This window comes from Copidosoma floridanum, unplaced genomic scaffold (assembly GCF_036245765.1).
Source record: "Copidosoma floridanum isolate Cflo_tuat_1 unplaced genomic scaffold, Cflo_Japanese_pri ptg000011l, whole genome shotgun sequence".
Taxonomy (NCBI): Eukaryota; Metazoa; Arthropoda; class Insecta; order Hymenoptera; family Encyrtidae; genus Copidosoma; species Copidosoma floridanum.
Window position 1 is genome coordinate 9,674,125 of NW_028321888.1, and position 17,371 is coordinate 9,691,495.

At 31.7% G+C, this 17,371-nt stretch overlaps 1 protein-coding gene across 3 annotated transcripts in view; it reads left to right on the plus strand.

Moving 5' to 3' along the window:
• Nucleotides 1-17,371, plus strand: part of Trpm (transient receptor potential cation channel, subfamily M) — a 161,883-nt gene that overhangs the window by 51,154 nt on the left and 93,358 nt on the right. For 2 of the 3 annotated variants that reach the window (XM_089590072.1, XM_089590073.1), the window contains 2 exons: nucleotides 9,862-10,048; nucleotides 12,621-12,834. In XM_089590072.1, coding sequence (XP_089446198.1) covers nucleotides 9,862-10,048; nucleotides 12,621-12,834 — 401 coding nt within the window. Of the gene's footprint in view, nucleotides 1-2,263; nucleotides 2,321-9,861; nucleotides 10,049-12,620; nucleotides 12,835-17,371 lie in introns of all 3 variants that reach the window. The other variant, XM_089590071.1, reaches the window with a different exon arrangement.

A 17,371-nucleotide genomic window follows, 5' to 3' on the forward strand; every position in this document is an offset into this window, starting at 1 on the left:
ACTTACAGTGTAAAATTTTTTCATTTATTTATTGGGTCAACGGATTTTGATAGCCTTAATCTCGATTTTTGTAGGATAATCTTGCTTTATCTTGAATAAACATATTGCTGGCACTTTTTTGTTTCTTTAACATTATAATTATAGCAAGCACAATAAATAAATATAAAAATATTTACAACTCAACTTCTGTAGAGTCAAAACTTTTGCACTTGAAGTAAAAAAAAGAGTGCAAGTATAAGGTGATTAGTCTGAGGGTCAAGAGGTTCTTAAGAGTTCAATTACAGAGAAGGTTTAAACTACTTTGACAACATATTTTTAGTTTTTCAAATAAACTACCATGCATGTTACGTATACTGTGAATAATGTAACTTGAAGATCCACCTTCATGCTTCGCCTAACTTGGCATGATTTTATTTGTATTGGTATATTTTCAGCCAAAGTGATTGTATACATGTTGCTTGTTAAATAAAATGAAAGCAAACTATTACCTTTAGTAATGATACTAAAGCTTAGAGTCGTGAAAAAAATTTCTCAAGTCCCATTTTGTATCTTTTACTTCCTAGCATAAAATAGGAGTTGAAGGCTAATAAGTACTTGTAGATTGTGCTATTTTACAAAAAATTTGAGATTTTATTTTCATGTGTCAGTGATTATTTGCTTGTTTAAAATTGTATGTTTACATGTCATCTTAATTTATTATATGATACTATTGATGTGTAATAAATACAACTTGAAAGGTTATTTGCAGTTACATCATTTCAATTGTTTTCATCCATCGTAACAGATTTTAATAAGTACCAGCTTACTAATATTCATAAGCTTGATTTTGAAAACTTTACTTATTTTACGAGTAACATGATACTATCCACAAAAATAGGTGTTATTAGATTTTATTCATCTTTTAAGGAGTTTCACATAAAATAATGGAAAAAAGTCATAGCTAGTCAGGCTAAGCTGTAAGGAATCCTGCATCATATTTTAACCCTGGGAGTGGTTTGATCAGACACCAAGCCACAGTGGGTGACAAAGTAGCCTGGAATGGCTTAAGCTCTACCCCATTTTCACTTACCAGTCATGGAGCTAACATACAATTATCATGATCATATACTCCACCATAAATTTATGATGCCACAGGGAAAATTATTACCACTCGAACAAAAACCTAAAAACATAACGTTTTTATTGTGGGCTGAATCATTCTCGTGCAATAGTATCAAAGTTATAAACCATCATTATCTCGCAATATTTTATTATGTGTGAAAGTTCCATCTGTTAAAAAGTTTAAAGCAAAAAGAATTTTCATGTCGAAACATTTTAAACAAAGTTACAAAACAAATTTACAATAAAATTTACTCAACTATGAAACTTACGTGCAGTTAAATTTTACCCTGAAACTTGTTAACTTTTGTTAAAATTCACTCAATCGATCGAAGTTTAATGTATCGTCCGTAAATTTCATCTGGACTCAATTTTTCAATTTAACAAATGTGCTTAAAGGTCTAGTTAAAATTTTTATTAGAGATTTTTTTTTTATTATTTTTTTTTTTTCGGACAAAGCTAAAACTACTGATAAAAAATTTTTTTTAACTATGCCTAAAGTTAGAGCAATATTTATAAAATACTCAACTTTTATCACTTATAGTCTTTCACACGAAGAATAAGAGCAATATGAAAAAACATGTGACAAAATTCGTAAATTTAGCTTTGAAATGAGATTTGTTAAAATGTGGTAAAGTGTTTACGAAGTACTTTTGTGAATCTAAATAGTCAGCTCACACAATGTATATTTCTCCATCTCTTTTATCGAATTTCACTTAGAATCATGTGACAAGCCTAGTCAAAAGTTTTATATTTATATTTTTTTAATTCTTATCAGTCCTGAAAAAATGATGGAAATAACCTTAGTTATTATAATTTTTTTATAATTTACAAAAATGTTACTATGGATTTTAAAAAACGATTTAAAATGTATCATGAATCATTAAGAATGACCAGTTTCCATACTTTTTACATTATATATTAAAAAAATGAGATTAGTGTTCAAAGCGTACAAATACCTTTATTTTGAATTGTTTCATAACCTAAAAGTGAAGATTATTTTTATATAACTGCTTATTAATATATCACTCTGGCTGAATAAACTACCTATATGAGTTTTTGTAAGAGTAATATTTCTTGTGGCATCATAAATTAACAAAATTACTTTTTTATATAATTTTTCCATTATGATTCATTTTTTCTGTTATCTCATTACATTTTATAGGTTAGAGGAGATAAAGGAGGATAAGAACGCAGAGTACGACGTGATCACTTCGTCAAGGTGAGGCACAAGAAAAATTGTGCATCCCTCTCTAAGTCCTTTGCAAACTGTGTACTTACTTACAATGTTATATACGTGTATAAATGTTTAACTTTTACATATGGCACATGAATGCCAATGTTGCTCGAAGTTAAACTAAAAATTACTGTATTGGATATAGCATCACTATAAATTTTTTAACTATAATCGAAGTACTGTACACTAATTATAATGTATCTTTATTTTACATGTATCGACATCTTGAAGGTATCAATTGTCTCAAGTTTTTTGTAGTATTGATGTACTCAATAATGATACGTAAACATATTAATCATTCGTTATAAAGCTTGTAATTGCCTCAAGATATTTATTGTTAATAATAAGTAGCAAAATTTAATTTTAATTTATTATATTTTTATGTCAGTAATATCTTAACAGTATTACTCTCATTTCTGAAGTATGGCTCACAAAGTATACAATTTATAGAACTCTCATAGAGAAACAGCAAGAAACAGCTACAGAAACGGCAAAAAGCTTGAATGCAATCATATTTTTTTTACCGGGTTTTAACAAATTTTAGATTTTTACTAGCTTAAATACTTAGAAACTTTTCTATTTGTGAATATGGTACTATCATGACTTATACTTTGTTAAACTGTATCATTTTTTAAATGAAAATTTCTGATAGTGGAAAGTGCAAAACAGCTGTACAGACACATATTAGTAGTAAATCGTAACGAAAAATACGTTAGTTATTGTGTAAGTAAAATGACTCAATCATATAAGTTATTATTAATAAAATGTGAAGTTATTTAGTTTCAAGTACAAACCATTGCAGTAATCCAAAATATGTATCAAAATTCACTTTAACCATATAAATAAAACAAATATAATTATACTTGAACTATTTTCAGTTCACAAAAAAAAGGTTTTGATCATGTCATCACTACATTTTTTTTTTTTTACTTTTTTTTTTTATATTATAGTGCTTTTCGTCCGGCACTCTTGTAGAGGCATTACTTAGGGCACTCAGCACTTGGGATTGGGAAAGAATTGGGATGGGATTGGAAGGGGGGAGGGCCCTAACAACTGCTCCGCATTCGCCCATGACAATTGTCATGTGGATCAGAAAAACCCCGGGAAATCTCCCGTAGAAAAACCTGATCTGGAACAGCCCGGTATATCTACATTATTTCTGACCTGGTGTCTAAGTTTCAGACTTAGACAACGGGGCAGAAATTTGGCACACCTCCCGCTCACGACGTCGAAGAGATAGATAAACAGTCAATCAATCCACGAAGCGAACAGCAGAGGCGAAACGGCGAGACTTGATCATCACTATCTTTATTACACATCCGTCAGTATTGAATAATTTCATAATCATTTTCACAACTATTATCAAGTCGCAGCTTATTCAGCAGCAGTCAAGTTGTATTGCATATTTTCATAGATAACTTAGAATGCGAATGCATTATTATAATATATAGTTTAATATTTAGTCTTGAAAGTATTTTTAGACAATCTGATGAGCATACATTGTTTTTCAAAGTATAAAGACAGTATATAAATTCCTTATTCAAGCAAAATAAGCTGCCAAATTATCATCCCATATTTAATATCGAGTATTAATGATTTATCATATCTAATCAAGAGCACCTCTCATAGCTAGTTGTTGTAAGTCAGTATTGTTACTGATGTATACTTTATCATTTCGGCCGTTTATTCATGACCAGATACATCCCAAAATCTATGTAGAAGTTGTTGAAATAAAAATTATTTTTTCCTGTCATTGTACTTCTTGCAAGAACTTGCTTCACCGGAATATCGACTGACTTATTAATTAAAATCTCAACCAAATGGTTACTATCAGTGATGGCACTGCTACGATTTTATGAGCTTGATATCAGTTGCAGAACAGTATCATCACAATAAATTAGGCTACGATCTTGTAGTAACTACCATTTTTTTTAAGTGTTGAGTGATTGTAAGACATTTTCAGTTATGATAATATTTGTAACAGCGAATTTTTTAATTAAATAATAAATTTCTATGTAAGTATCTATTTCATCTACGATGATAACCGAGCCCAAGAACACTTGCAAAGCAATCGGTGGGGAATTCTGCTTTTCGCAACCAAGGATAAAACAAACGTCCAAACATTAAGAAAGGCGCTCGAGGTGGGGACATGTATTTTCTAGTTTTCAATTGTTGAGCCATTTGGTAGTGTAGTATATGAAAAAACTTGATGTGGGAAGTCAGGACAACGCAAATAAAGTTTGTTGTGGAAACTGCAAATTTATAAACTTTCGATGGTAAAAACTTTTTGATAAGTAATTTTAAAGAAAAAAAATCAGACTGTTCAAAATCTTCTGAAAAATATAAATACGACAGAGATAAAGAAGCTCGTGAGAAATATCTAACTTGAAACAATTTACATTATACAGAAAATTATTTATTGGTAATAGTAATATGAATGGTTAGCACATTCTTCTTGGCTAAACCAGCAAAGATATTTAATAGTTTACAGAAAGCTCGTAAACGAATCATATATTTTCTATAGAGACAGAAAGTTGACTCATCTAATTATAAAGACTTGGAACCTAAAGCTTCTCTTAAAATCCATGTCAAATTAGATGCTAATGAAAAGTACAATATAACACAACTTAAATAGTTAAAATTGGATTAATATGTTCATAAACTAACAATGTATACTTTAACTGTTGCCATGGTGGATTAGTCATTGTAAGTCGGGGATATTTATATTCATTGCCTGATTCACTGTTCTTAGGTAGCTTCACACAAGCTAAGAGACCCTAAGAGAAATTTGATTTTATACATGGTGACGATGAAAATGGACTTAATAAATAAGCGAAAAATCAAAGGCTACCCTGTAGAGGTTATATACTTAAAAATGACAAAATGTGTGATTTTTCACCAAAAGCTAATAGTATCAATAAAAGTAACGTGGCTAATAGGGCCAAGATCAAGAATAATCAGCAAGCTTTCGATTCAGTCAGTGGTCATGAAAACAAAATCACATATCTATATCACTCAGTGATACCAGAAATCACGTCAAAGCCTGAACCTTGATCCTAATGATGTTGTAAATTCCACCAAAAAATTATTTTTAATAAACCATATTTTGCATAAGCCATCCAAGATATAAAGAAAAAAAAACAATCACTTCAGATTTATTTATGAGCCCTGAACAGATACTTAAGTCACTGTTGTTTTCTTTACCTAAGCGACTAATAAGTGCAAATAATAATCATGCTAGTTTTGATAAAACACCAAATGAAGTCCCTGGGGCTCTATCACGGCTTTCGATATCTCGCAAAAGTCAGTTTTTTTTCGATAATTTAAGTAAAATTATGGTTGAGCGCATGCGCAGTCTAAGAATCATCGAAAAAAATACTGACTTTTGCGAGATATCAAAAGCCGTGATAGAGCCCCTGGTGAACATAAGCTTATGTAATGATAGAATCCAAACCTAGAAAAATTAAAAAAACTGTAATTACCCATAGACATTGTCAAAGAAAAGGATATTTGCGTGTGCAGATTATATTGGATTGAAAAGCACAGGAATCTGTATAGAAAAATAAATTTAATGGTTATGATGTTGCTGTCTAAGTAATTTAAAAGAACTAAACTAAAAGAGAAATACCAAAAATAAATAAAACTGTTAGACAAGTATGAATCATAACAACACTGTTTTGATTCAGCAGGTTTTATGTTAGAGATCCAGTTTTATTTGATTAAAGAATACTTCGACTTTAATGCTTTCTATGACGTAGTTTTTCAAATAAAATTTGGTCAAAAGTATGATAAGTTTCATTTCAAACGAACTATAATAGACAATCAAATATCCTCTTTTTTAGCTAATTTACTTTTAAAACAAAAAAACCCAAATAATCCAATAAAATATGAAGTTATCAGTTATATTGTTAAGTAAATATTACCAAGTAAAAAATCTCTGATCTAGGAATTAGTAAAGGTGAATTTCAAGTGATTATCTTGATTTAGCGTGGAACTACATGTGACACCTTTTCATACGCGGCGTAATTTTTTTGCGTCAAAAATGGCTAGTACAAAATATGACGCAACGTCGTTTGGCTGTATTCTTATAAAAATATTCAGTAAAGATATACTATTGTACTACATGGAAAATAGAAATCATATGTATGGTTGCATTAGATCAAGGATAGATGAAGCTGAACAATCTTCAAACACGGATGCTCTTCTCAGTCAAATACAGCATACCATTATAAAATATTTCTACTACGAACCCAAAAAATGACCAAATATTTTCGATATACTATACTGCATGTGTGTTCGGTAGGAATTCATTATTACTTATCCATCAATACTATTATCATTAAAGCAGTACCTTGGTTTTCAATATTCTTTTACAGTTTGTTAAATACTGTGGTCATGTTGAAGTTACTATTTTCTCTTAATTTCTATTATTAAGTAGAGTTGTTAGTGAGGTTCCGTGTAAGATAGTTAGATTCAATCAATACTTACTATATTTTTTTAAGATACGCTTGTGATTAAAAATAAAATTATTAGCTGTGCATATTAATATTAATTTGTTGTAAAATTAATAAACTGTTTTGATAAATACATGTGTATATATTGTGTGTGCACTTTGTCACGTGATATAAATCAACAATAATTTTGTTTAGTATGTATAGTAGAAATTCTTCAACCGTAAATTTATAAATTTGTAAATGATTTTTCAGTTTATCGATGTATGCGTAATAATGTACGAAGAATATGGTACATCAAAACATGTATGAAATGTATCATGATAAAAGTTTATTGACAATTTTGTAAGTGTTGTATTACACCTGATTTGCGTACTATAAACGGTGTTCTGAAATAATTAAATACAAATTTGAAGCTTTTTTTAGGGTATTTATAACTAATGTGTTATTATCACATACAGTTCTTGGAATTTGGGTACAAGTAACCAAGGTTCTTGACGGTATTTTTGTTTTAAAAGCTCCGCATGTTCTAAATTAACATTTTTTGCAATCACTTGTGTTGTTTATTTCTGGGTGGTAAGTGGTGGGTAAATTCTCTTAGGTTTTCCGAATAAAAGATTAAAAGAGTTGTGCTTACGAATTGTATGTTCGGTCCATTATTCATTAGTAAGCAAACAAGTCTTTTTTCATAAGAGGCCTGAAACGGAATCTAAGATTTAGAATGTGCAAAGGATTTGGAACATTTATTACACACTTGTTTTCTATTTCTCTAAAATGGAGTACATGAAAATCACCTTAAAAATATAAAGTACTCTCGTAATAGTTTACTTAAGAAAGAATATTGTATCATACAGTAAAAAGCCAGTTTATCTGAATTTTGGAGAAACAAGCAACAATATGCATCAGCTCAGTTGAATATAAATACTCTGTTCTTCTAAAAACTGATAATGCTGGCGTGTTTAACATCATGGTGAAAACAAACTGATATCTGTGCCTATTCCATAATTTTCAATTTAGTAATCCTTATCCTTCAAATAGTGAGCTGTAAGAGAATAAAACAAAATGAATGTATGCAGTTTACTGAATAAAAATGAAATGCCTAATATTAATTAATAAACTTTGTGCTTGTTAACAAGCTGAAAGGCTACTTTAAACTCAAAATTAGGCAAATGCTAGTGAACCTAATATATTATAAATAAATTATAGAATAAATAATTAAATAATTATAATTATATCTGATTCGTTTAATGATATAAATTTCATAGTATTTTAAAATTTTGGTGTACAAAAAATCGTTAACTAGAGTAATTTTATTTACAAGATAAACCAAATACATATAGTCGTCTAGAATTACGTCTAATAAACTCATCCAGTAATGATTCCATATCTAATTCTTTAATTATATATCGTCATATATATGTATATAGCAATATTGTTTAATCTATTTTGGAGCATCGTAGATCTGATATAATTTTTAAACCTTTTTAAACAAGAAAAACTTCGTTCATTCGCGCATTAAGAACTTGGAATACTTGGAACTCGTCATAGAAGGGTACTATTTGCCTTGATGGGGCACATTTGGCTTCAGGAATGTTGATTAAATTAAAATGAAAAAATTTATACTTTGTTGTAAACAAGATTTATTTTCATTACAGTCTTATCATTTTAAAATCACAGCTGACAAAAAACACATCGGTACACTTTCTGTGATCACTTCATAACATTTATTAATTTTTTATCATATAAAAAACACAAATGAATATTACATTGCATTATTTAATAAATAGTCAAAATCCGATAAAAATTCTGGCATGTTAGCAAACGGCTTGGAACACATATATACATGAGTATAGCTGCTTGTGATTGGCTGAAGGAGACAGCAGAAGGGGATCATCGTTCTCTTTCTAGCTTACCAAGTGCCAATCACAGATAGATATACGCATGTATATATCCTTTAAGCCATTTGTCTACATGCAAAAATTTTTGCCTGATTGTGGCTAGACAGGGCACAACTTCTGCGTTAGATCGGAGGTAATACAACATGAATAATTTTTGGACTAATTTTCTATGATTCAAAAAAATTCTTTTAAAAAATCTGGGTATTTATCAAAAGTGAAAATTGCCAAAGCAGCATAACAGATTCATTCATTGAATTTTCAGGGTTAATGCTTTGGTTTTTGGCTGCTCACTTAGAAAATCTAAATCAAATGTTATTCTATCTTTAATTTTTAAGACAGTAGCTTGTTATTAATAAAGACTTCAAGTTAGTGCCTACTAAGTTGAGCTAACACTTTTCACAACTTTTTTGTTTTCTCGTGGAATAAAATGATAGGATGTCAAGAAAATGGCAGGAGGTAATGCAGTATCTGTAAGATAAAGTGCTGTTACCACAAAAATATACAAAAGTAACACTCAAAATAAAATGAAAAAAAAATTCATTCTCATACTTTGAACAAACAGGTTATGGTTTTAATTAAAGAGTTTTTGCCTTATACTATGAAGTTTTTGGTTTATTCAAAACCAGAGCTCCACTAAATTTTTTTACTTCATATTTTTAATGCTTCCTAAATACAGTAGTTTTTAAACTAGTGCTGTCTTAACTGCACTTCAATTAATTTTCTAACTTGAATTCAATGACTCTTACATTAAATTAACACGATTGTAACCATCAAGATTTCGATACAGTATTAGGTAAGCACTACAGTTTATATAGCTTAAAACTGATTTAACGCAGCACATCAATGTTCATAATCTTTCTGTTATTTGCTTATAATTTTTTTTATAAAACAACAATACTTAATAAAAATATATATAAAAGCTTTTGCTGAATAGTTGAAAATATTTCAAAAAGTAACAACTCAAAACAAAGCCATCTACTAGTACTATCCATCTTGAAAACATAGTAGGTTGAGTACTTTGTACAGTATCCGTACTTCATACGTACATAAAATAGTAATATAATCCTAATGTAAATACTTTCTTGTAAGAACTTACTGTACATATACGCTTCTCTTTCTTCATATATATTGGTACGTAATTTTTTGACGTTTGGCACAAAAAATGTCAAATTTTCAGGTGCTGTTGTGGTCACTCATACACTCATCATTGCGGCACCGGTGCTGATGTCCAGAGTTTTGCTACTGGTTCCGCTGCAGAAATCGAAAGAGATGAATGGAGCCCTGGAAAAAATACAAAGCCCTGTCCTACTGATGCTTATGGAACTATTGAATTTCAGGGTTTACCTCATCCGACCAAGGCCCAGGTAAATTTTCCATACTTATTTTTTAACTTTGTCCAAACTTATAAAAAGTTCTTGTTCTGAAATTTTACTAAGTTTGACCTATGAGACTTTCCCAAACTTGTTCGATATGAATAAACTTTAACTTTAAAAAATTACAAAAAAACAGTCTAGCTACACTTCGTCAAATCAAAGATTGTTCCATATATATGCATAAATTAAGTTATAAAGTAACAAATGCACCAAGTTTTTGAACTCTTTTTTATAACAAAAATAAAAATTTATGAAAAAATGCATAACGAAATTTTTTATAGAATTTGAAGGCACACATTCTTAGCATACCAAATTTCATTTTCTTCGTGCTTACTTTCGATTTCTGCCCCACTTTCAGAAAAAGGAAAATCCTCGAAAACTTGATATTTATTGACAAGCTCATCATCGATTCAATAAAAATATTCGTATGATAAAGCACTTCTTATTTTGCTGTCATAACAATTGCGGGCATAAAAAAATTTTAAATGTACTTAAAAAGTTGACTGAATTAAAAAGCTGTATTCAAGGACCTAATATTCATCGCAAATAAAAATAATAACGATATCCTTCATTATTAGGTCACACTATCTCAAATTAAGTATCTCAAGAATTGTATACGAAAAAATGATATTTCTTCAAACGCAGCTGATTTAAAGCAATCAGTTTTATTTCTGCTCCATCGCTATTGGAGAACCGTAGTCTTAGACATTAGGTCAAAGATGAAACTAAATCGTTCGGTGTACATAAGAACTGGAATGTTACAAACCAGTAGTCAGTGGGTGCTTGGGTATCCAAGTATGTATTTATACTTCTATGCCAGACACAATATACCAATGGAAATATACCTTCTATTAAACGATACTTTAAATGATTTATTGCGATGTATTTAAAGTTGTGTAGTTACCGTTTGAATAAGGATGTTTGGTAATTGGGTAGGGTTTCAATAAATGTTTTAATACTTAATAAACGAACAATTCTAAAGAATACATCATGTAGACAAAAATAGTTAGTCGCTTGAGCTCACTTTTTATCAAGACCCTCATAGCCCCCCAGTGCCTCCCATACACCCCGAAGAATTTTTCTTGATTCCCTACCACCCCCTGAAGCCTCTCCCTACCATTTTAGTGAAATTTTACTGATACCCTACTTACTATCACGGACCTCGATTCCTACTAACACACATATATGTATAAATATTATTTAATTTTAAAATTCATTTTATTAGCAAACTATGATGATACATAAACCTTAAAAATAAACTTACGTAATATGTATGTATTGTATACATACATATATGTTAGTGACATTATTTGCTGGTATTACTATTGAATACATTTTTACTTTGAAATTCAAAGATCGGTTTTTTTTAAAGTTTAGTGTGATATTTTATATCCGAAAAACTGTACTTTTTCATTCTTAAACGCTGATTATATTATCGATGAAAAATGCAGTTTCTGTCACCTATAGATAGGGCACCAACTTTTTAATAATTAAGTAAGGAACGAAAACTACAAAAGGGCTTAAGGTAAAAGCACCAGTACGTGAACACTTTTTCCATAAAGTCTTTGTTTTCTCATTTTTATTGAATTTCTGATTTGCATAACAACAAAACAGTTATTGCGCCAGTAACTTTATATTTTTTTCTTTAAAAAAAAAAACAAAAAGTTTTTCTAGGTCATGTGTACAATTAATAAATTAATTTTAAAGTTTTTTTACCAATGACCCAGTAGATGAACAGCGTGTTCAGGTATTGGTATCGATACGTATTTTTGACCGAGTACTTGAACATCCCATGTTAATTAAATGGGAGAGAGGTTATGTTAGCTGCCTTCTACTGATTTCTATTTTTATTATGTATTGCAAATAACCAAATCGAAAAATTTCTTTCTAATTTCATTGGTAACATATTATGAAAACTATAACGACTGGCTTGACATACTATTATTATTGATTAACAGTGATTTCAATCGTTTTTATGTGTTCGAGTACTGGGCATAGGTAAAACCTAATGGTACCAGTACCTGAACAGTCTCACAAGACACCTCATACAAGTTGCACGAATAAATAATTTTTTTCTCGTTGAGTATAAAGACTTACTAAAATATTAATTTTGTTTTATCTAAAGAACGATCAAAGGATATCAGAAACATTTTTTTTTTTTTTTATCCACTTAAATTGAAAATAGTTTATTCAAGCTGTTCAATCTACTGGTGCAATTTAAGGAAGTGTTTACGTACTGGTGCTTTTACCTTATAGCAAAAAAAGGAAAAAGCACTAAAAAATGTAAAAAAAACTTTTTATAAAAACTGTTAATTAAAAAAATTATCACATGGCTATGATTTCCCTACGATGATCTTCTTGTTCAGTGAAAAAACAAGAATACAAAGAAATCACTTGAAATCTTGCTCACGCCCAAATAACCATCTTAAAATCGTCATCTAGCCTTTTCTCTTAGGATACACACTACAAGATGTACATTTTTTTTAAACTCTTCGTTACATTACACAAAAGATTAATTTTAAATATTTTTAAAACGAAACGTCGATTTTTTTTAAATTTTCAGTATGTTAGATTAGCCCATGATACAAAACCAGAGCCAATTGTTCAACTACTATGTCGTGAATGGAATCTGGGACTACCAAAGCTTCTTATAACTGTGCATGGTGGCCGCTCTAATTTTGAATTACAACCTACTTTGAAGAAAGTTTTACGAAAGGGTTTGTTAAAGGCTGCAAAGACAACTGGAGCATGGATATTCACGGGTGGAACGAACACAGGTGTGTAAAACTTATGTTTAAATTTCATGACAAATTTTATTACAGTAAAATAATATCTTATTTATTAAAAATTTCTTATGGTTTGTTTTATTTCCTACAATAGAACTAATAAATCTAACAAGAGAAATTTATCCGTAAAGATAATAGCACTTCCAAAGGGAAACGAGTTACAAATTGAGATAGTACTACCATTATGTAATTTATTCTTTTAGCCATGGAAAGCAACAATTTTAAACTAATAGGAGCAGTGATATAAGGCATGTCGTGGTTTGCATAACATAGAAACTGTATGTTACGGTGCTCCTCCGAACCTTCATAGGCTACTGAATCAGAGAATGAGTGTCTCTGTTGCTCGTCAGCGGTGTGTATGTAAGGGAAAAAATTAGTGTATGGGCCAAAGGGGTTTCGCCACCTATCGAGGTTCCTTAGAACACCAAGGTTTTCTAGACGTATTTTGACCTCCTGAATCGAATTCTGTAAAGTGTTTCACAAATTCACCCGTGCTTAACTAATTTTTACTGATCTCACAATTATTGAAAAGAATAAAGGTTTTGGTCACATGAAAATTTTTCTTATAATACATTATAGAGAACAGAAAATAAATCAATTTACAAGTAGGATATGGAGGTTGTAACTTTGCCTTTGAGATATGACTTATTTTTTTTAGAATTATTGCGATTATTTATATGAATCTGTGTTACATATTTTTGCACCTCAACAGTTATTTTCAATACATAGAATTATTTTTGGCCTATCTGGCTTCCTTTTCGAGATAAGACTGTTTTTCTAATTTTGGGAGGTTATATTGTAACAAAAGTTTTTCGAAGATTTTCTCAACGTCCGTATTAATTTCCCAAACATGCCATACTAAATAAAAAAAATTTTTTGACTTGTTCTTTTCAAGATACAGTCAAAAAATTAAGAAATTGTTAACTCCTCTCTATTTGTGCATCTTGATCATGTAGATGTGTACTACAAGATTGGAAAAAATGAAAACATGGATTGCGACTGTAATAGCACAGCATATATGAGTGCATATACATGTTTGCACTTGTGTGGAGCTTGAAGAACACAAGTACTGCTTACATTTATCTATTTCTCACACAGAGCGCGCGGTGGCTCGGTCGGCTAGGTCGTGGATTGGCCCGCGGGAGACCGTGGTTCGATTCCCGGCCAGTGCGACTTTCGGGCTCTTTCCCTTCCTTCTCCCAAGTGTTAAGTGCCCATAGTAGTGCCATTATTAAAAAGAGCCGGACGTAGAGCACTATAATATAAAAAAAAAAAATCTATTTCTCACAACGCAGTGTTCAATAAATGTGAATACTAATGACAGGTTAGGTTAACTTTTACACATTTATATTACGTTTCCGTGGATTACTTGTGTCTTGTGTCCTTTAAGCTTTGCACAACTGTTAGCATGTATTTGCACTCATATCATATGCTGTGTTATCTCAGTCACAATCCATGTTTTTGTTTTTTCCAATCTTGTAGTACACATGACAACACCAAACAAAATTTATTGCGATACACGAACATAATACACACTCAAATCACTGATTTTTTTGGCTAATTCACTCTTAATTTTTTTTTTAATTTATGAAAAAAATTTACTATAAGGCTCTGTATATTCTGGCGATCTCAGCGAGGGAAAATTTCTCTCACTTGATGGCGCCACCTGACATAGGCGCATAGCGAATACCTACTACCGACACGGTGGCGCCACGGTAAAGTTGCAGTCTCGTCGATCTCCAAGGTTAAGCTGCATTCGGCGTGGTTAGTACTTGGATGGGTGACCGTCTGGTGATCGTTCAAGTCTCCCCGTTTTGCCTGTAGGGGAGACCGAGGGGATTTGAAACAATTTTGACATTTTGTTTCATACACCAAACACTGTAGACAGAAATCATATGATACTAGTACCAATCGATAGGTTATTCTATACACTTGCGAATGATTAACATAAACAAATGTTAAGTGATAAATATTGCGGTGAAAAATCGACTTAACCGTAACAAGTCAATTTGTTTCAACTCCCCTCATATCGAGGTAAGATGAAACAGGGGTCGAGGAGAGTTGAAACATATTATTTTGAAGAAGTGTTGAGGGATATAATAATAAAAGTGAAGCTATAATATAAAGGTATTTATTGTAATAAAACTTTTCAATTAAGAAACAATTTTCAGTATTATCATATAATTTTCAGTTAACGAGGTAACTACAAGTCTACGAATAATCAACTCCTAAAGTAGTTAAAATACCTATCACAATGACCATCAATCAACATAATGACCAGATAAACAAAAATGTTGTACATTCTTATATAACATTACCTATATATTAATATAAGTTATAAGCCTTTAACATAAAATACTTATTAACTTTCAGTCGTTCCTTAACTATTACAATCAGTCTTGATTAATCAGTATTTCTTGGAATATTTAAATAACAATACAGCGATCACACAAATGAGAAAAATAAAAATATTATGAAACTAAATAATATCAATCTGACAAGCAGTTGTGGCAAACATAAGAAAGTTCCCCACCAGTGCAAGCTTCATGAGCCCAGTTTTTGCACTCCAGACATTGCACCCATTTTTCTTTGGCTTTGCTATTAGAATAAGGCTCAAAACAACAAAGGCAAATACATTCCTCTTCTTCTTCACTGTCTTCATTTCTTCTTTGTTTCTTGCCAACCTTGGTCTTCTTAGTTTTAGTATTTGGTTTTGAACTCCTTTTTTTGGTTTCTTCAAAGTTAGGTTTTTTCACTTTTTTCTTAGCCATTCTAACTGCTTCGATAGCAGCTAGTTCATCCTTTACGGGAGTGTCGGTTAAGATAGCAGATTTCACTTTGCGTCTATTTGTTTGATTTCCTTTCCTGGGTGGAGCCTTTGGCAAGGGTCGAAGAGTGTCAGGTGAGAATGGAATTTCTGTCATAGTAACTAAAGTGTCTCGTGATGTTGATGCTACAGGTATTACATCAGATGTAAAGACTGTGGAGGGAACAACGGGTTCAGATATCGCCAGATCAGGTGAATTCTTACGAGGGTTTTCTGCAGGCTTAGGTACGTCTTCTGTATCGTAGCTGGATAGAGGAGGAGTAGCCGGTAAATTTAAGATTGATGGACTTGGTGTACGGGAATCGTGTAAAATACTGTCTGCAAGGGTAGAACATGGCACGGGTTCTTCACTTCTTGAAATGCCGACCAAGTTAGAGCTGGATGGACCAGGACTAATGGAAGTTGCCAAAGGTCGATCAGTAACCTGACTGGGAAGATAATCAGCGTCCTGGAATATATTAGTGTTAACTGGCCAAAGTCCGGTATGGATGAATCCGGAAGATATATTGCGCGGTGTGACGGCTGTATCAAACGAAGTTTTTACTATCCCAGGAATATCATAGATGGTCATTACTTTTCCTGGATTAGACCGCATCCAATCATCGCAAGCTGTGTTAACTGCTTTTTTCACCGGTCCAAAAACGGCTCTGTCCATTGGCTGCAACTTATGGGTGCAGTGAGGTGGAAAAGTTAATAGAATAATGCCATTTTCCTTGCAGAACTCGATATTTTTAACAGCAATGTGTGATGCGTGGTTATCTAATAACAATAGGACCTTATTTTCTTTAGATGGCCTAACTTGGTCTTTGAAAAATGTAAGAAATATATAGAAGTCTTCTTCTTGCATCCACCCTGACCCATTCGCAGAACCAATTGATCCAATAGGTCCATCACGTATAAAGTGATCATTAAATCTTTTTCGCGGAAAGATAAACATTGGAGGTATGTGGTTCCCAAGGGCATTTCCTGCTAGTGCTATAGTAACTAATGTTCCCCTCTCTGCGGAAGTCATGGCACTCACTTGTTTCTGTCCTCGTCGAGCAATGACGCGGTCCGGTTTCTGAACAGTCGTGATGCCCGATTCGTCAACGTTCCATATATCCTTTGCTTGCAACTTGTATTTGTCAACTACTGAGGTATAATTTTGGAAAAAAAGTTGCACGTTGGTTCTATTAAAACTTGTAGCTCGAGCGATACTTGTAGGTTGAGGTAGTCTTAGAGAAAGAACCGGATGACGCTTCATAAAAGATCGAAGCCAAACCTCTCCAGCCATTTCATGCTCAGTCCAAGAAGAAGGAATTTTTTTATTATATTTAACAGCCAAGCTATAGGCAAAAGTTCTGGCTTCCTTAGTTCTTAGGCCAAAGTTAGCAGCAGCACAGTTTAAAAGATAGTCACACAGTACTTTTTCTTCTGAAGCTGTAAAAACAGTCTTTTCTGGGTATCCAACCGTTGGCGCATTCGCAGTTTCGTTAGCTTCATAAGCAGTTTTTTTCTTAATATATCTGAAGAGGGAGGTATGGTTCAGATTATAACTCGAAGCCGCGTCACGGAGACTTTTATGTCGCAAGGTTACTTCTTCTGCTGCGAGATCATATATTTCGCGACTCGCCATACCCCTATCAGTCTTTCGTTTATAATCAGTAGGCATGCTGAAACAAAATTACCTAATTAAAACAAAAAAAATAAAATTCATATAAA